General features: G+C 41.2%; 1 protein-coding gene across 5 annotated transcripts in view; it reads left to right on the forward strand.

The window, feature by feature from the left end:
- Positions 1 to 20,790, forward strand: part of Arhgap18 (Rho GTPase activating protein 18) — a 173,027-nt gene that overhangs the window by 99,266 nt on the left and 52,971 nt on the right. For all 5 annotated transcript variants that reach the window (XM_004845972.3, XM_004845971.4, XM_004845968.4 and 2 more), the window contains exons 2-3: positions 16,160 to 16,356; positions 19,928 to 20,163. In XM_004845972.3, coding sequence (XP_004846029.2) covers positions 16,182 to 16,356; positions 19,928 to 20,163 — 411 coding nt within the window. In that variant the 5' untranslated portion in view covers positions 16,160 to 16,181. The remainder of the gene's footprint in view (positions 1 to 16,159; positions 16,357 to 19,927; positions 20,164 to 20,790) is intronic.

Raw genomic sequence — 20,790 nt, forward strand, 5'->3', positions numbered from 1 at the left:
CTTTCAATTTTACAGGTTTCATTTCCTTTTCTCTTCCTCCTCCTCCCCACCTTCCTTCTCTTCTTGGTTCAGTTTTTACATACTGTACTTAGCAAGCCATTGTTTACTTTTATGGTTCTTTCAGTTCCACACACCCAGCCTCCTCCACACCACGCTCAGGTTCCTGTATCCTGTCTGAATTTGTTTTCTCTGACGAAGGTCTTTTTCCCTCCTATAGTTTTACCTCTCATGTATATGCTAATGATTCCAAAATTATCTCCCAGCTAGCACCTGTTTCATGAGCTCCTGATCTTAACTTTCCAATGTCTGGAGCAGTTCTTCTCTGGCTTGAATGTACACCAGAGTCGTGTGGGGATCTTGTGAAAGCACAGATTGGCCTTCAGCAAGTCTGAGCTTCTGCCCTTTTGACCTGACACCCTTGTTGCCTGGCGCTGCCGCATGTAGGGACAAAGGAGATCCCTAGACAGCATCCCGATCAGCAGGAGAAGCAGCATACAGGCATATTTCCATGTACAGGGGCATCACAGGAAGTGATGAGGAGTGAGGTATGGAAGCTTGGATACTATCTTCATAGGAGAGAGGAAGGGGGGGGCTTAGGCCTTTTATGGGGGGAATAAATGATTTGTAGAGAAGACAGATGTAGATGGGCCTGAAGAACAAATAGGTGAGACCAAGTTCATCTGGGTCCTGGATGTCCTGTCAGCTCTAGTCTTCACTGTGAGGCGATTTCCAGAGCATCCAGGCTTTAGGTAGATACAGGACCACCAGCCAGTGCTACTTTCTGTGCTTTGGGAGGGAAAGAGCCATAAGAGATGGGGTGGCAAACATTCAGAGGCCCTGGTGCTTATTTCTAAGCATTTAGCCCTGGTTTGTGCTTCCTTGGCAGTTAGCACTTGGAATATTTTATGTCTGAGTGGCATGTCTTTTCTTACCTTTGAAATTCTAGGTCTGCTCCATCTGAAATGTATTTGCATTTTCTTATTTAGCATAGTGTGGAGGAAAGTAGGTTTTAAGTAATTATTTGTTGACTTAATGAAAAAACAAATACTCTGTAGACAAGCACCATTAACTCTCAGATGTGAGCGGTAGGAGGAAGTTCTATCCATTATATACCCAGTACTGTATCGGGCTCTACAGGAAGAACCTATGTGCTGTGCTGGCTCATGCATTCTGTCACTCTGTCAGTACGGTAGCCCCAAGCCACCGGGAGCCACTGAGCCCTTGCAGTGTGTTGTCCCAAACACACTGAGTCGTTATGGAAGTGTAAATTTTTCATAAAACTTAACGGACTTAGAATACAATGTAAGATTTCATTAAAATTTTTGATACCTGGGCTGGGGATTTAGCTCAGTGGCTCCATTGCCTGCCTTGCAAGTGCAAGGTCCCAAGTTTGATCCCCGGCACCAAAAAAAAAAATTAATTTTTTTTGATACCGATCACATGTTGTAATGATAATATTTTGGATATACTGAGTTAAAGTATAATATTAGCATTAATTTTTCCCTGTATCATTTTACTTTCTTAATGTGGCAACTAGAAAATTTTAAAATACTTTCCTTTTTGCCGTTTCTTTAGCTAGCACTGTTATAAAATAAACATTTATTCGTTACACTCAAAACAACCCTGGCAGGTTTCCCACCACCTCTCAGTTGTGCTTTGTCAGAGTGTTAAGTGTTTACTCTTTGTTTTCGTCCAGAGGAGTTGACTTAAAAATAAATTTGTTTCTAGGAAGATGCCACCAGTGAACTCAGTCCTTCAAGCTGTGTCTTTGAGATAATTTTTTTCAATCATCATTTTGTCAGATGTTGACATCACCTATGAATATGTCAGTCAAGACATTTTTTATTGTGATTTAGGGAATGACAAATTGAAAGTGAGAAATTTTAGTACAGGATTTACTATCCACTTCCTTAACCTTGCTCCCTTTATCAATACTTAATCATCTGCTTAATCATCTTTTCAGTGCTTAAAGGTAAGGATTGTATCCCTTTAAAAGTTTTTGTGTTTTAAACTTGAGGTGCCCTAGGCCATTGCTTTTTAAAATTTTTGCAATCATGGATTCCTTTTCCAGTGCACTCTGAGGAGATCTCTAAATAACAAACAAATCCGAACAAAGCAGCTGGAGTTGAGATGGGTGAGGACCAGCGAGGCCCTTTCCTACCACCTTAGCTTCTCTTTCCGCTGAAAATCCAACGCTGAGGCCAATTGGCAGGCTCAATTAAGGCTTTTTGAGTGAAAAGTCAGTGTTAACAGATTAGTTATGGTATAATTTTTAGACTAGGCAGTGACTTGAGATACTGTCGTTCCTTTTGTAGGGTGAACGTATCTATCATGCTGAGACAATGAACAGTAGAGTTGGAAATAGGCCAAGCTCCTTTGTCTCCCAGTACAACCTTCTCTCCCAAATTACCCTGTGATAATAGCATAAGGAATAGTCTTCCTTGGGACATTAGTGTGGGCTAAGAAAGATAAAGACACTGAGGTGTGAGCAAGAAGCCATGGGGATAAGGTGTGTGTATATATATTCTGCTTCGTGGAGCAGTAGCCCCACTTGAGTATGAAGTGACTGCTGAAGAGGTAGCGAATAAATGCATCTTCTCTCCTGCATTCTCCATCACTTATTGCAGTGCACTGATTAGGGTTTAAAATGGCACAATGAATTATGCAGAAAGTGTTTCCGCGGGGTGGGGGGCTGCCTTGTAGCCTGATGCAGTGCAGATGGAAAGATCCTCTTTTAATCATTGTTCTCACAATACTTGGAAGCTTTTTGAGGAATAAGCACTCAGAAGTGGAAGTGAATGGCCTTCAACAGTAAATGAATTCCTTCTGCAGACAGGAACTGAAATCTATTTGTGATGCAGATGCTTGCCCTGTGTTTGAATGCACATCCTTGTCATTGGAGATTCACACAAGCAAAATGTCTCTCGAAATACTTGGATTTTAGATGGTTCTGCTGGAGAAATTACTTCTGCCGGCCTGGCCCAACACATATTATATTTTTTTTCAAAAGTGGTGACAATGTGTTTAAATGCCATTCACTCCAATCAAGAAAACATGCAAATTCATTCTCTCTCTCTCTCTCTCTCTTTGATCCTGTCCTGAAGAGATGGAATTAGTTAGCATCCTTTTACTTTTATTAGCATAATATTAATGCAAATGATCAGCAGAGGCTTTTTGAAAAAAAAAACAGAACCATGGAAAGCAATTAATAACAGTGCTCATTTCCTCAGTGAGGAAGAAAAAACCTTTATGATTAGACTTCTAACTTTCTTATCTATAGGGCTGAGGACCTCCTGCTTGAGCCCAAACAGGTATGTTTCTAAAATAAATGTCAGCTTAGATCCTTCCCCCCACCCCCTGTATGGAGCAAGAGCCAATCTGAAAAAGATACAAAGGGAAAAATTCAGAACAAAGGTGTATGTTGTTGCCTGCAGGCAGATTTCAACACGTATGTGTGCTAGAGGCCGTGTTTCTGAGATTCTGCTTTTTAAATTATAGGAGAAAAATATACTGGATTAACTAATACTCACTGTGGTGTAGAAAAGGACCGAGTTAAAACCATCCCAGCAAAGGGGTTAACATAAAGGGGGCACTGATTAAATCTTTATCTGGTCAGAGGAAATAGGCCTCAGTTGGAGGGAAGTGAAGTTGAACCAAACAACAGAAAGACAATGTTGGCTCTGGAGAAAGCTTTATAAAATTAGAACAAAGTGTAGCGAGAGATTGGAATTTCTCGACTCACCTCTGCCAACTGTACTACAAATATGTTACCCACTTTGTCTTTGCCTGTGTTTAACAGGAAGTGAGCATTGCAGCACTGGTCGCTCTTGCAGTAGAAGCCAGCCCTGGCCTGCTGCTCTGTTCTACTCACTTCAGCTCCTCCAGCAGATGGGGATGCTGCAAGCAGAGCTGAAACCGGTGTCACTTTGGTCCTCAGCATGTAGAACACCTAGCAATGAACGGGAAATCAGTATATGTTGCCAGAATCCCTGGATCATACCATAGTGGTTTGCTCATTAGTAACTAGCAGGGGCCCCCAAGTTGAACATGTCATTCCAGCAGAATATTGAAGTGTTAACATCATTGCAAATCCATTTGCTTTCACGTGTCCCTTTCAGTACTTAAAATGTGAAATACAAGGGCTAGGGGAACAGCTCAGTGTTAGAGTACATGCTCCACATGCACAAGGACCTATGTTGATAAAACGCTCAAAACACAGATATTATGTGGATTAACTTCTTTTTAAGCCATAATTACAATGATTTTGTAAGTAAAATTTAACTCCATAATCCCGATTAATAGCCATAAAGAAAGAAGACCAGTACATAAATAAATGTGGGCATTGTTCAGTGAAATTTCTATTTGTAAAGCCATTGGATTAAGAAATTAACATTGTTGTATTACACTGGTTGGCATATGAATGAATGTATGCTCAGAGTTTTATAATATTTGTCTTATAAAAGCTGTGCAAGGCACTTTATACAACCTGCTGCAGCAAATAAAGTATTTATGAGGTGGGGACCTTTAAGAGTTGGCCTTCAAACACCTGAGATAAAGAAAGAAAAGTAAAAGTTTTAAGTCTTGGATCTTTACCCTAGAGTATCTGAAAACTTAGATTTTTTGTGTGTGTTGATGGCAAGATAGTAAAGGAAGTTTTATTTTTGATGCCATCAGCTAGGCTGGCTTCCATGCCCATGGTACTCACTGCACAAATACCAACTTGTGCCCTGGGGGCCACGACATGTTCTTCACCTTTCATCTTCTCCTTTTAGTACTTACTGCAGCTGGTCTGCTCCCTGGAGATTCTATTCTGTTCAGTAACTATTGACTGATCTCTTCCGATGTGCATGGCTTTCTGAGACAGCGGTTCTCCTACCCCTCTTCCTCAGTGAGCAAGGAACGTCGGTACCAGATTTGGTACCGGATTTGGCTGAGGCGTGAGTCTTAGAAGCTTTGACCACTGCAGACTTTGGAGCTCAGAGAGATTGATCCAGCAGCTGGCGTTTTGTGGGGAGGAGATAGGGAGCAGTCAACCTGTCTTCTTTCTTTATAGGCGCTAAGCAGGGTGGAAAGCAGAGGAGAGTGAGAGGGTTAGAAACTGAAGGTGCTGTGCTTGAGTTAGAACTGATTTAGCCTGGGCTTTTTGTAGAAAACCAGCGCAGTCCTGGCTGTGGCCTGGGAGTGAACTGGTAAGGCATGGACTCCTTTTGGATTTCTTAACCTGTTTCATATCCCCACACAGCATGCAATTTTGGAACCAGGTGTAATGTTGCTTCTGGTTAAATGGAAATTTTGGTTTTCGGTTTTGTTTTTGAGACAGGGTCTCACTATGTAGTCCAGGCTGGCCTCGAACTCTTGATTTTATGTGCACAACACCCAGCTATATTTTTTAATTTGATATTTGAATAGTACTGGGAATAAGTGGATAGCAGGTCGACACGAATTTCAGTGGTTGATAACTACCTTTGGAGCCAGATGACTGTGGTGAGGCAAGAACTAAACATGCAGCAGTCGTGAGGAAGCTGTGTGCAGGCGAGAGTGGCTGTCAGAATGAACTAGTGTGGGGTTTAAGACAACCCGAGAGTCCAGAGAGGGAGGAATTCCAGGAAGGCAGTCTCAGTGCAGTGTATCCATTCTACTCAAACAAGATGCCAGAGACTGGGGAGCTTATGAGCAACGAAAAATTTTGCCACACTGTTCCGGAGGCTGAGGAGTTCAGGAGGAAGACCCTGGCAGATTGCTTGTCTGGTGAGGGCTGCTTGGTCACAGATGGCCTCTTCTCACTGTGTCCTCACATGGGAGAAGAGGCAAGGCAGCTCTCTGGGGCCCCTTTATAAGGACATTCGTGCCCTTGCCAATGGACCAACCTCCTAATATTGTCTCCTTGAGAGTTAGGGTCTTAACATATGAATTTTGTAGTGACACAAATAAGGAAACCATAGCAAGGAACTACAGAGATAACCTCAAGTTACTAGACTAAATACAGGGGAATGATTGTTTGAGTAGGGGAGAGTTGATGAGTGAGTAGCGGTGGCCATAGCAGCCAGAGCGGAAGTGAAATTCTCACTGGGGAGGGAATGGTCAGCCACAAAAGGTCCGGGGAATGTCAGGATGGTGCTTAAGCAGAGGTCTTGACCTGGGAGCCCACGCTGGAGGGTTGTCAGGCTACAGGTCAGTGAAGAACTAGAAGATTCCACACTGCACCTGGTGGAGATGTCGTTTACATCTACTCATCAAAAAAGGTTGGAAGAGCTTGGTTGAATAGACATCTCTGATACGGTGTTCAGCATAAGGTAAGGCATTCAGTACACACTCGTTTTGGAGATTAGGTGCCAGAATATAACATTGGAATGTGTGTTTAAAAACTGCAGGCAAAAAGTTATTGGTGACTTAATATTAGTTGCAGTCTGATATGAAGATAGCCATTCTTTTTGTGCAGTCTGCTCCCTTTGAGAAGCCTACTTTTTGGACTAAACATGAAAGAGTAGAGTCACAGAGACAGAGAAATTACCTTATGAATGTTAAGATTTTCTCCAATTCTGATTTCTTTGCTGGCTGCTTTTCAAGTTTCTGTATGCAATTAAATGAAAACATCTCTGAAATTAAAGGAAAGTTATTTCAGAAGCAGCGGTAACTCAATAATTAATGATTGAATGGTTCACAAGCTTGTCCTATGGCAAGAGCTTTGCTGTGTGATGGGACTGATGCTCACACGGCAGGAGATACAAACTTCTCAGGCCTTAATTCACGACCTGTTACCCACTAGCTATGGAAACGTCTGCTTTTCTCTCTTGCTTTGCTAGCAATGCATGGAATAAGCTTTTCCCTTTACTCCTCTGCTCTTATTGTAAGGACTGGGTGTGTTGGGGGGTTGATGGCAGGGTGTCTCTAAGGGTGAAAATGGCCCCCGAGCCTGTCTTATACTAGGAGGAGACCTCAAAACATGAGGCCATACTCGTGACTTCAGGGAAAGTCACCAGCCTCTAGTCCACCCTAGCAGAGCCATAAAAGCTAGTTCTGATTGTTTATGAAAGGGCTGATCTAACCATCAGAGCTGTGCCTGGTTTAGCTCCTCAAGCTAAAGCCCATTCTGTTTCTTTTCTTTCTAACTCTAATGAATCTGTCTTCTGACGCCTCTCACTGATAGTTCCTAAAACCCCTTTTCTATGCTGAAAGTCAACAAACCTATGATGTAGGAGCTGGGGAGGTTGTGGTCCCCATTTTCTCATTAGAGGATTTCCTTTGGAGGGATCTCCTTCTGGAAACATAATTTTTTGATTTCCCTCCAAATGGAGGGAAAGATCCCTTGGCTGATTTGTAACAGCTTAAACCCAGGGCTACCAAGATAAAAGACAAAACAAAACAAAACTGACCAACAAACATGGGTTCTTGACCCAAAGAGCACAGAGTTTGGTGGTGGAGACACAAGCTTGAACAGACCATCACAGTGTAAGGTGTGGTAAGGGCTTTGGGAAGTCTACAAAAGTGAGTTCTTCTAACCCTCGCAGAGAACAGACCAAGATGTGAAACTGAGTGATGACAGCTGGAGAATAGATCAAACTGGGTGGCTTATGCTCAGAATGCAGAGTGGCTACAGGTGTCTGATTTCTAGGTGGCTGCACAGCTGGCTAGAACAAGCTGGAGTCCTAGAGAAAGGGCAGCAGGCCTGGGTGTCACGTGGTGCAATCGTGGAGACAGATGATGAGTAAAGTAGATATGCAGACACTGTTTGACACACTTCAGACCAGTGGCTCAGGATCTGGAGACCATGTCAGGGTCCTTGTACAGATACTCTACTTCTCATCCTGGAAGATGATTTTGACCTTAAGAACCCATGATTTCCCTGTGTCTCGTTGTCAAGTTGTACCTCCAATTGAGGAGGAAGAAAAGCTGGTTCCTGAGAAAGTGTGAGGAAGCTCAGGAGCAAAGAAAGCTCACTTCTGCCCTGAACCGGTCCTCTAAAAGAGAAAAGAAAGACCTACGTCTGGCAGCCTGTGACAGCTGCCCGTCTATGTGCCACGTGTCTGCACAGGAAGGAGGAGTACTGCAGCTTGTCCTGCCTGGCTCTCCCATACCCTTTCTGTCTGTCCTTGAGCTCCCCCCTTTCTCCCAGACATCGTGGTGGAAGCTGTCCCCACTACTGTTCCTTCACAGAGGTGGAAGTAGAGTGAAAGCAGCAGCGAAAAACAACAAAAAAACCACATAGGAATTGGCTTTGTCATATTTATCAGCAAAAGTGATGAAGTCAAGTTTTCAAAGGTCCCCTCTCAAGTTTGCTACTGGTGGGCTTTGCTTGTCAGTTTTACTTAAGTGATGTGTACACGGAGTTTTGCTGGGTGTCAAACCTGGGCGGACATTGAAAAACTACAAAGCACTACAACAAGTTGTTAAATGATTTTTTATTTTTAAAGAAAAAGCTTTTTGAAAGAAATGAGTCAATTTTGCTTTTTTCCTTCAACATGTAAAGGGTGAGTTTATACACAACATAAAGAAGTTTGTTTACCTTAAATAGGGAGCTAAACTTGGGTCCTTAACCTACAGCAGGGAGTTATAGTCTACCTTAGGGCACAGGAGAAAGTGAACCCTTCCCCTGAGTCCTGATGGCCCCTAGGTTTGGAGGCCCAGTGATGTAGCTTTGCTTTCTAATCAGCTTCTCAAAAACATCTAGTAATCACTGCTTTCAGCTAAACAATAGTAGGCGTTCACTGCCAAGGGAAAGAAAATGACTCGGGTCATTCATAGGCTTCGGCTCTTCATAGCCATTCAAATTGAGCATGTTCTGATGGACAGAACCATTATACTGAGTTAATAGTGTTTCCAGGGCACAGTGGTAGTGATTAGTTCTGTAATATCACCACAGCAAGGTAAGAGAAAGCTCTACACATCAGAAGATTGCTTTCTGTTTCAACATAGAGACATAGATGAAGAAGCAAAGTGAATTTTGAAAACATTAAAAATTTTTTTTTAAATTTATACAAAACAAAATTGTTTTTAAAATGGGTTCTATTGGAAACCATGGCCAAACATGACAACGAAAATATTTTAGAAAGTACATTACCTTTTCAAGAGATGTAGTTTGATTTTAAAGTATGTCTCATGATAAATATAATGGTCACATAATTCTAATTAAGTCAATAAGATCCTTTTTGAACCAGCTATATGCAGTATAAACTCAGAAAGAGGGATGTATCTAACAAGTAACAAGAGAATTCTATTCTTTTGATCTGCTTGGTAAAATAAAATAACCTCAGAAGAAGAAACACTATCTTGGTTTTAGTTTTACCATCCCTTTGCCCAGAGAGTTTGGGGAGGATTTAGCCATGAGTCATCCTTGTGTCATCTGGAATATGATCAGAAAAATCTAAGTCTCTGAGATCCAACACTGACAACGATCTTATCTCACACATACTTAGTCATTTAGGTTGATAATAAGTCTTGATCCAGGTAAGTAAGAACTCCTTCCTTTTTATTTTTTCGAAAAGAACCAAAACACAAAGTAAACCCTAATCTCTATTATATCCCCAAACTGGTCACTTTGTGTCCTGCAGCAAAATAGAGGTGGGATGAGAAACATGATGATATTCCTGTGGGCCATGGGGTCCTGACTGGGTTCCTAGGTTCTGGTGCCACATGAACAAAGACAGCAAAGTTTAATGAGGCAGCAGTAGGCTTGGGGAGCCTGGGATAGTGTCAGCGAAAGGAAGGAGGCAGGAGCTCTAATAGTTTTGAATTTAGGGATTTAAAATGTTGTGTCAGGGCTAAGGTGCCTCCCAATCAACAAGATTGACAAGGGCCGGGGATTTAGCTCAGTGGTTCTGGGCGCCTGCCTCGAAAGCGCAAGGTCCCGAGTTCGATCTCTGGTACCAAAAATAATAATAATAATTAATCAACAACAACAACAGCAACAACAACGATGGCATGATTTCCAGGGTGCTGAGTCATGCCAGCCGTCTATTGTGCCTGTCCTTATAACCGGAGGTGGGGGATGCAGTCCGTGTGCAGGTACTCTCAGTGAGCCCCAGGAGAAGTGAAGTTAAGGTAGGTCATGTAGGAGGATATGGTGCACAGGCCTCCTGGTTTGGGATTTTGCAATTTCAAGGGCAGGCTCAGAGGTCTTTGTTTTCTAATCTCTGCCTCTGGGAAGTAAGCCTTAGGACAGAGTTTGGGGAATTGGCCCTGGGGCGTTGCCCAGGTTCAGGGGAGTGGAGGGGCGTGGCACTGTAGCCTCAACTGCACTATCTGTATAATAGGGTCTTCTGAGAAAATAAAGCACAAAACCAGGGACTAGCACCAGTGGACTTCAAAAGGAAAGACTTTATGCCACAAAAAGTCTCTGGAAGGGACAGAATAAGGAGACAGGGTGGGTATGAAGTGTCACTGTAGGTCTTGGAGGGGCTGGGGAATTCCCACACCCTCTTTGGAGGTGGGCTGCTCACACCCACAGTGGATAGATTAACAGGAGAAAAGATGCACAAATATGTGTAACACGAACGTGAGTGTGAAAACATAAAACCCAAGGATGGTTCAAGCTTAAATGCCCATGTCAGGTGACAGGGCTGCAGGTGTTCTTAGAGGGGTAATAGTGATTTTAGGAGAAAATCCCTAACACCCTGCGGTGAGTGGGCTTTTGGAGTAGCCCTGCGGAGGAGAACCTGGTCCGTGAGCCAGATCCTCTCAGCTCTGTGAGGGGCCCCAAGGCAAGGGGAAGGTAAGGGAATAAAGGCTGTCTCCTATGCAGACAGTCTCCTGGCTCAAGAGCTGCCCTTGGAAGAATAGGGGCAAAGTCTCCCTGAGCATGGTGAGGAAGGTTGGTGTCTGTCTTCTCCGGTGTTCATTTTCCCTGGTTATTTGATGAGGGCCTTAGGGGAGAGAGTTTAAGATAGTTGCACTTTTGGCAGAGGTTTTATGTAGGACAAGGTACCTTCAGTCAGATAAGGGAACTTCAGAGACTTCCTTTGGTATTTAGGGGAGCCAAAAGGAGAAGATTAAAAAGTCCTTGTTTCAGAGGTAGGTTCTAAGGCTGCCTAATTTTCTTGCATTCAAAAATGCTTAGCAGGCAAACATTTTAAAAAATCCTTTGGATTATTGTTTTCTCAGTCCCAACAATGTAGGGTTCAAAAAGTAGAAATTGGAGCAGATAGTTAAATGCGTTGAAAGACACACCCTACTCACAGAATAACCTACGCTGAGGTGGTCTCAGGAAGAGGATGTAGATAGCAAAGGAGTAATAAGGGAAACCACATCTTCCCATAGCAGAGCCAAAGTGGGGAGACCTGCTCCCCCTTTATATGTGGCAGCTAGGAACAAAGGATGGAAGACCCTGGCCAGGCAAGGCTTTCTAAGTGGTGAATTTATTCCTTGTCATTGCAGTATAACTGAACTGTGGTTATATCATTGGAGTAAGTCCCAGTTTTTATGAAAGGCTGCAAAACTACACTAAAATGAACAGAGTTAGGTGAAGAGTCACCAGCAGAGCATGTTTGGTTCTTTCCATAGGACTCTGGAATGGAATTGCCTATGGAACTGGAAAGTGCTTTTTCAGGTCCATTAGGTGGTACTTTGGAGAAATCTTAAAGCCTTGGGTTTCAAAGTGTGGTTCCTGAACATCTGGGAGCCTCAAAACCTTTCCAGAGGCCTAGGAGATCAAAACTGTTTTCATAGTGTCACTGAGATGTTATTTACCTGGAAGTCATTCTCTCGTGAGAATTCAGCGCAGTGTCCCAGAGAGGACGTGACGTGTAATACTGCAGGCGATCCAGTGCGGAAGCAGATGTGAGAATCCAGACACCTTTCACTAAGCTGGGCTTTAAAGACTGATTCAAAAATGTAAAAAGATGCTACTTATCTTTTGGGGGGGCATTGGGAGATTTTTTTCCCAAAAAAATATTTATTGAAGATGTTTATTCTTATCAAATGAATAGTGTTCAGTTTTAATATCAAATGTAGAAACATCAGCAAATATACACACACACACATATATACTCATATATATGCACATACATATACACACATGCCAAAAGGTCTTTGGGAATTTTTTAGAAAGGTTAAGTGTAGGGCTGGGGATTTAGCTCAGTGGTTTTGCCGCCTGCCTCGAAAGCGCAAAGACCCGAGTTCAATCCCTGGTACCAAAAAAAAAAAGGTGAAGTGTGTAAGGGAGTTCCAGGACCAAAACACTGAGAGCTGTCCTGTAGGAGAAATGATCCCACTGACCCTTAGAAGAGAGCAGAGGTGGCCTTATGAAACTATGTGTGTGAGGGGCAGTAGCTGTGGGTGTGGTTGTATCTAGTCATAGAGTGTGTACTTGCCACTCATGAGGCCCTGGGTTCAGGTCCCAGCATCAGAGCAAATAAAACCAGGTGAGAGGCAGTTATGAATAGTTGGTGTAAAAATGCACCATTATACCAGTTGCCATGACCTTTCCACTTCATAGGTAACAGGAATTAAGGGTGTTGTTTCTTTTCTGTTGTTTGGTTTTGAAATTGCTGGGGATTGAACCAAGGGCCTTCTGATCGCCGACTCCCCAAGGCTATTGTTAATATACCTATTTTTATAGACAGGAAAATTGAGTAGAGAAGTTGTGATTTATGAAAGATCGTAGGGATACTTAAGCAGAGCTGGAATCACTGGGTACAGAGGTCCCTTGATTCCACACATTTCCATCTCTGTGCTGACCTCATTGTTACCAGGGTGAATCATCGATCAGGTCCCCGTCTTCCAGTAGACCCTAGTGTCATGAGAAGTGCCCCTCATCTCTTAGGGAAGCATACAGTGTAGCAGACCACTTTCATATTCTTTATGATGAAACAAATAACAGGCATCACCAATAACTGGAATGATATCAGTACCTTTGAAATTCACTGACCAGCTGGAAAAATGATCACAGAGCTAACGGAGGTCTGGAGAAAATACAGCAGAACAGATCCCTAATTTTAAAAAATAAACATAGCACGAAGGACACGCTAGCAGGATGGAAAAGGAGAAATCCACAGGGGAGTGGGAAGTGAGTGTTTGCTGGAGATGGTCATGCCCGTGACAGACGATGTGGCTGTATCGGAAAGACCATGCCTTGGACAACAAGCCGGAAGCCGTTCTTTGTAGAGCAGCTCAGGAGATTTCTTTCAGGAGACTCTGTCCAATTGTGTCTTTACACATGTCGGAGGTGGGAAGTCTGGGAGTGTTGGAAGGGTGGCCATGGGAGGACCAGCACATGGGATTTTGAGGAGCAGAGGGGAAAGAACTTGAACAATTGCTTGCCATTGGGTCAGGCGAGGTAATGGGTTGTTGGCTGTGGTATGAACCATGTTCTTTTGATTATTTCTGCACTGTGTGCTGGCTTGGATCTTTGGAAATGTAAAATATTTCTGGTCTGCAGTTCATTACATCCAGCAGATGTTTCTTTATGGCTTTGAAACCAATTTTGGAATGAGCATGGTATCAAATAACGTAGCCCTGAAAGCGGGAAAGAGGAAATTGGTTCACTGGCCACTTACCAGGGCAGTTTCAAGAAGGTTCCAGACTTTTTGCCATTGCTTGTCTGAAGTACAAAGCAGAGGAGGCACCAAGAAGGAAAGAAGTTGTATAGCGTGCTAACTGCTAGGCCCTGGAAGAATGTTCACTTACATTTTGAGAGAAAATAATACATGGGAGAGAGACTAAGGAGGGGAATTGTCTTCTGAATGTCTACTACCTCCTCCTCACACTCAATTCCTAATACATATTTCAATGGAAAATATGTTCTTGCAGTAGTTCCCCGTGACCTAAAGGAGGGCAACCAGTGAAAAAAGAAAAAAAGAAATCCATGACTCAGTACTTTCAGGTTATCATAAAACCTAGTTTGAGTTCTGAATCTTATTAAAGTGAAAATATTGAGACAGTCCATCAGCACTAAGCTATGAGATTTTTGCTTTATGCAGATTTTAAAAGCAAGAATTGGTATAGGTGTATTTTGTGTAACATGCCGTTACTCAATGACCTTGCTATCTTAATGGAAAATTCTTGCCAGAATAAACACATTCCTTCAGGAATGAAAGGCTTAACATATTTCTAGTTCAACTGTACCTCTTTCCCATGAGCAGATACACCAAATTATTGGACATTATACTCCATATAGTTCACCATACTATTGTGGACTTCATTGTGAGTCATTGGGACCAGGTGCAGGGAACAAACTGAGGTAGCCAATGTTATACTATAAGGAGCAATAAAAGCCAGGCATGGTAGCACACACCTATAAACCCCATCACTCTGGGAGGCTGAGGAAGGAGGATTGCAAGTTTGAGCCCAGCCTAGAAGACCTAATGAGACTCTCTCAAGTAAAAAGGATTTTTTTAAAGGAGGGGGTGCTAGGCATGTTGCTCAGTATGAAAGCCCTGAGTTCAATCCCCAGGACTACACTAAAGAAAAAGGACATAAAAGCAAGGATAGGGTGTCTATATATTTGACAATTCGATATGAAATTTAAAAAATGAACCTGGCAGATAGGCTATAAATTGGTTTTAGCTACCCTGGTAAGGTGAGATTAGGACTGTGACTCGAGACTGGGTTACTGCTCCTAGAAATTTAAAACCATGATAACTTTCTTACTCACATTTTAAGAATCAGAAGTGAAAATCATGTGAAGAAAATGTTGGTTGTATAGTGACCACTGGGGCCAGACGAGGGGACCAGGGTGGGGTACGGTGATGTAAACAGGATGCTGAAGGCCAGGGAGGAAGGAAATTAATGGATGGAGGAGGCAAACAATGGACAATGGAGATTCGAGGAAAGAGGTTCACAAACACGTTGTGGTCCTGATATCTACCCATCTCTGCCCAGGGTTGTTACCAGGGAGAGATGATAGTGATTGTTTATTCATTCATGCAAACAGCATTAATAAAGTGCTTAAACGAGAGAGAGAGAGCGCGCCATCTTTATGGGAATAAAACTGGTCCATTAACATATTACAGCTAACCACTCAGTGATACTGCATGTATTTGCAGCAATAGGCAATTCAGCTCTTTGGCTTTTTCTAACAAACCAGTTGGAATTAAATTGCTCAGTAGATTTGCCCAGAGTTTAGTGACCTCTCCCTCATGTAGTATTAAAATACTAGTATTTTAAATAATTATGAGAAAGGTCAGTTTAGATGTGAGATTGTTCGCACACTATTAAAGAATTTCATCTCTTTTTATTTTCAAATTTTACAGGAAGTAAAACTAATTGAGTAACGTATTACTTCCTAGAAGTCCTTCTTGGGGCATAAAAGAGCAATTCAAATTTAGAATGTTAAAACACTTTTTCACCAATTATTGTTTCCACTCAAATTTAAAAAAATATTGTATATAAATAAGACACCATAGCAGAAAAATTTCCCCTTTCAAGTAATGAAGTGTTGTTTTCCTTAGTCTATAAATAACAAAATTAATATTTCTACTCTAGGACTATTACAACTTTAGAAGTAGAATAGATGTGAATTACAAAGAAAAATTTAGTTTACTTGAAGTCATAAAATACTCTTATTCACTTTACCTATTTTTTCATAGATAATATGTAAGATAGGTGTTTGAATAATCCCAACCTGCTGTTGCCAATAATTGAATGATTACCAATAAATGAGTATTTAACCTCCTTTAAACATTATTAATACATATAGCAGCAAGCTTAATCATCCTTCTATTTATATGTTAGTTCCAAAACTGGGAATTCAAATAATATTCTATTTATTAGTTGCAGGTGCTTGCTATATAAGAGTTGATTGAATTTGGCTTATAAATGTAAATTTTATATATATATATTAAATATTGGAAAAATCTCTTCCCAATTTGATTCATTAGTAGCCTTTAATCAACATTTACACTTATTTTCTTAGAAACAAAGTTTCAGATCTAAATGAGTCTTAAAGTAGTTTAAAGTGATGTGAGCTGTCACCTCTGAATTTCCTAGAGAATGAAAAAGTAAATTACTATGTTGCTGTTTGTTGTTCACCATAGTTTTTGAGACTCATCATTCTGTAGCGTATTACAATGTTCCAAGGTAAAGAGTGTCAAAGTATGTATCTCCTTTGTTTTATTAATGAGAACTTAAGGAATTTCCAAATTCTCCAGCTCAGTGTTCCATCTGGAAATCATACCACTTCTTCCTCTTGCACTAAAGTGAACTGTGTTTCCTTTTGAATTTATAGTTGCAGATATGGCCAGTACACCATGAACCAGGAAAGCTCTACTAAAGTGACCGAGAAACCTCCATTCGATCGATCAAGTTCCCAGGATTCCTTGGATGAACTATCTATGGAGGACTACTGGACGGAACTCGAAAATATCAAGAAATCTAGTGAAAACAGACAAGACCAAGACACAGTTGTTGTCAAAGAGCCTGATGGTAATAACTAAATAAATCTGGCATTGTTGGTAGCTGTGTGTATGGAAAATTGATGCATAGGAAGGAAGAGAACAACCAAAAAATGATATCGCTAGTTGTCTTTCAACTTGAAAATTGTTTGGGGAAGATTTATGGGTGCCAGCTGCCCAATACATGAGGCATGAGTAATTTCTCTCAGTTTGTAGCTCTGGTTAGACTCTTGTAGGCTAAGCCAACTGTGTCATAGAGTCTGAAGATTTAAGCTTGATCTTGGAAATCATCTAAACTGCCTTTGATAACATGTCCACCACACAGTTGTTCGGTCTCCAGGAAGTATAGATGTTTATGGAAAGGTCCTGACTTTAAAATGATACTGTTTTTCTAGAGGTCTGTCTATTTGATTTCTTTTGATCTTTTTTAAAATATATTTTTCCATTACGTTTATTGGTATATTTTAGATACACAATACAGTTACAGTCATCTTTGGGATCTTGTACCTTTACGTGATGCGTCTTGGTTCTTGTTTTTTCCCCATTCCCTTGCCCTCCCTTCAGCCCCTCCACCCTTCCCTATTTACAAAGACTTTGTTTCCATGTTTTTCCTTTTATCATATTTTTTTTCCATTCTTTTCTTTCCCCTACCCCTTCCACTTCCCCTACTCCTTTAGATGTTTTCTTCCTATTTCACAATATCAATTATACATTTTGATCCCTATTTACACTTTTAGTTTTTCACACCAGAGAAACTATTTGGTTTTTACACATGTGTGTCTTATTTATTTCACTTAAGAGTGTGGCCTCAGTGTGGATCCCCTTAGCTATAAATGTCTCTAGTTTCTCATTCTTTATGGCTGAGTAGTACTCCATTTTATAAAAAAAACATATCTTCTTTATCCAGTCTCCAGTTGATGGTGAATTGGGTTGTTTCCAAGTTTTAGCTATTGCAAACTAATTCACGGTCTACTGTCCCCTAACTTCTACTCACAGGCTGTAGTTTTTTGCCTTTGGAAAGAACAGAGCAAGTTCACCGTACTTTTTACACGGTAGAAAGAAGCCTTTCAAATAGTTGAGGATACTTATCTTGTTTCTATCAAAGTTCTTTCTACAGGGAAAATTTATAAAACCAATGTTGGTGGGTGGTTTTCAGATCTGTTGCAGTCGTACTCATTTTATCATTCAAAGTACAGTACCCAGACTGGTGGCTGTATCACATGTTTGGCCAAGCAATCTAAGAAATACACATCTGCATCAGAAGATGGCATGAGCATTTTTAACTTCTCTAGTTGCCTCTTTCCTATATTTTTCCCATAACTTTTCTCAAGTCTGTTCCCAACCATATTTTTCACGCTATGCACTACTATTCTCGATATCTTGGAAGAATATGTAATAATTTATTTTTTAATTTTTTAAAATTTCCTTTAATCTCTTAAATCTAAGCAGTTGTCAAGCTTTAATGCCCAACTTTGGCATCTGGTATATTAGCTTTCCTTCTATGCCATCTGTAAATTTATAATTACTGTATGTTTTGGTAAATCAGATGATATATAAGTGGCAACAGTGAGAGCCGAGGTCTATGCCTTGTGATTTGCTAAAAGATTTCCTTCTCAATGGAGTGACTTTTTACTAAAAGATAGGGTGGAGTTAAGTAGAAAAATCTATATATGGTTTTCTCCTTTGCTACAACATTGCTTAGAAAGTAATCCAATACTAATTTTAAAAGTTGAGGCTTTTTTCTTAATTTAACATTTCTTAGATTTCAACTTTTTCTATTCAACTTTCTTCTTCATCCTCATATATGTTGGTAGTAAAGTTAAGCTTATTTGTGATAATTAATGTTGTTTCTTAGCCTTTCTGTCTCAATGTTTCAAGATGGAAGGAACATAGCAGTGGCCTACTTAGTAAAATAAAGTAGCATTTAAGTCAGATACATAGAAATGTGTTGCTAGCTGCTTGATAATTCTCTAATGTTAAAACTGATGTGTAGATTATCATATGCAATGTGTTCATCAAGAAGACTGGCCAGAATTTCTACATGACACCACTTTTTAAAAAATTTTGTGCTGTTTGAGCTGACTACTTCTATGTGTTCTAATGGGATAAATGACTCTCCGTGGTACTCCTGTTTTCCTTGTCATAGAAATGCCAGTTATTTTTTTCCTGGCAGTTTGGTTTTATATATCGGTACTGAGTTCTTCTGAACAGCATTAATAATAATAGTTGACTTACCTTTATGTCAATGAAAAGAGTGCCTTGCACTAGCAGTCAGGGTTTTTAATACCTGATTTCTATCCTGAAGGACTTTATGTAGTGTAGAAGGACACACACCGCTCGGTTGGGGCCACACTGTGTGACACAGGCACCCTAGTGGTCTGGGAAGCTCTCCCCTGTCCGTTTCTCACATTTGTTTATGTGGTAGCTGGCGTAGCTGGCATTTAGTTTGCAGATGAGGGAATGGAGTCATGTCGGGGCTAAGGGACTTGTCCCAAGTGATATGGCTATCAAGCTGCAGAATGGACCCAGATCTTTTGTGATCTAAATCATTGCTATAAACATGATGGTTGGAGCGCATCCATCTAGTAATCCTTCTGATTTTCTACGAGTTTCACTAGATCTTAAACAACAAAGTCATCCTTGATATTCATGGGTGATTAGTTCCAGACCCTGCAGACATCAGAATCCATAGCTTCTCAAGTTCCTTAGATAGCATGGCACAGTATTTGCATGTGGTCTATTCATATTGTCTCATGTCCTTTATCATCTCTGAACACTTACACATAGAACAGCGGCAGTGCTGTGTACAGCAGTTGTTACACTGTGGAACTTCAAGACTAATGACAGCGTCTGTATGTGCTCAGCACAGATGCAATGTTTTAAAGAATGTTTTCAGTCTGTTGGGTTAAAGCATCAGACACAGAGCCCGTGGATGTGGAGGGCTGTAATCACTGTTTACATCCTATTCTCAGTGTTTTGAGAGGATTGTTATTTAATTATTTTCTTACATCAGCTCTTTGTTGTTGAAAATAGGGTGCTTTTTTTATTTGTAAAAAATAACATGACTCAATGTGCTGACTGCAGGATTAGAAAAATTAATTTGAAATTGAATGATTTCCAATGGCCAGTTGCTGCCTGCTGCTTTCCCCTGCTCCCTGTGAGCCACAGTGAATAGAGAAGCAGGCCTTCTCATCACTGAGTGCTAAGCTCTGGAGAATACCGAAGTACACCAAGATCCCAGCCTGGAATCTGTATCCCCGGCTGATTTCCTTCTGCAACTAATGGAGGCAACTTATCTTTCCATAGCTTGCTGGTCTCGGGAAGGGAACAGTCTCATCCTCTATGGTGATCCTGCAGGGAAGTTGTGGAGATTAATTACATGTAGTCATTTAAAGATTTGTAACTGAGCATACATGAAATCGCCACAGTTGATATCACTCTGGCCAGAGTTGATGGCAGCTGTCCAAGTTGAGGGAATGATTCTTAGCACTGCAGGTTGGTTACAATAGATGAGTTCCAGGAATAATTTTTAAATAGCTTATTAAAGTTGGACATTCTTAGAGTTTGTGATTGAAAAACTGGGTTTTTTCCTCTTGTTTCAGAGGGCGAATTGGAAGAAGAGTGGCTCAAAGAGGCTGGCTTGTCCAATCTGTTCGGAGAGTCCACTGATGATCCCCAGGAAAGCATGGTGTTTCTGTCCACTCTGACTCGCACCCAGGCAGCAGCTGTTCAGAAGCGGGTAGAGACAGTCTCCCAGACACTGAGGAAGAAAAACAAACAGCACCACATTCCTGACGTCAGAGACATATTTGCTCAACAGACAGCATCAAAAGAAAAAGTAAGCTTTCTTTTCAGATATGAAGGCAAAGGATTAACTACTGAGACTCAGTTGGACCCATCCAGTGTAATTCAAATCATTACAAACTTAATGGGCACCCATGATATCTGGGGTGCCAAAGGTGAACCACCAGCAGGTCTTGATCGCCGCCTTTCTAGAGGTTGTTCCACTGGAGCAAATGCTGGCAAGTAACAATTTGGTGTGATAATCCCATTGGGGATAGATGGTGTCCTTAAAGTGTTAGATGTGACACTAGGCGAACCAGGGAAGGCTCCCTAGACATTCTGACTGCCAGTTGTTAATGATATGAAAGTAGAAAGCACTAGATTCTTCCTTATCTCTTAATGCTTATAGGAATATCTGATTTTTCAGACCCAGGAAGGGGAGGAGGTGGAATGTGAGGGAGGTAATGGCAGCTGAATTACAAAATAGGGATCCTGAGACATGAAATAAAGTCCCCTTTGTGTCTCATGCTTAAGCACCACACTTGGCATATACACAACGAGACTGAATTCTTGTCCAAATGGTTAGCGTGTTAATGGGGACGCTGGGGTCTGGTAGAGACTGGGGAAGTTGGTACTGCATCAGCCTGGCAGGGGACAGGCGGTTTCTGTGTTAATTATCATC

The sequence above is a fragment of the Heterocephalus glaber genome, unplaced genomic scaffold (assembly GCF_053883595.1).
Source record: "Heterocephalus glaber isolate CG9 unplaced genomic scaffold, H.glaber_assembly_v1.0 deba00001550, whole genome shotgun sequence".
NCBI classification, from domain to species: Eukaryota; Metazoa; Chordata; class Mammalia; order Rodentia; family Bathyergidae; genus Heterocephalus; species Heterocephalus glaber.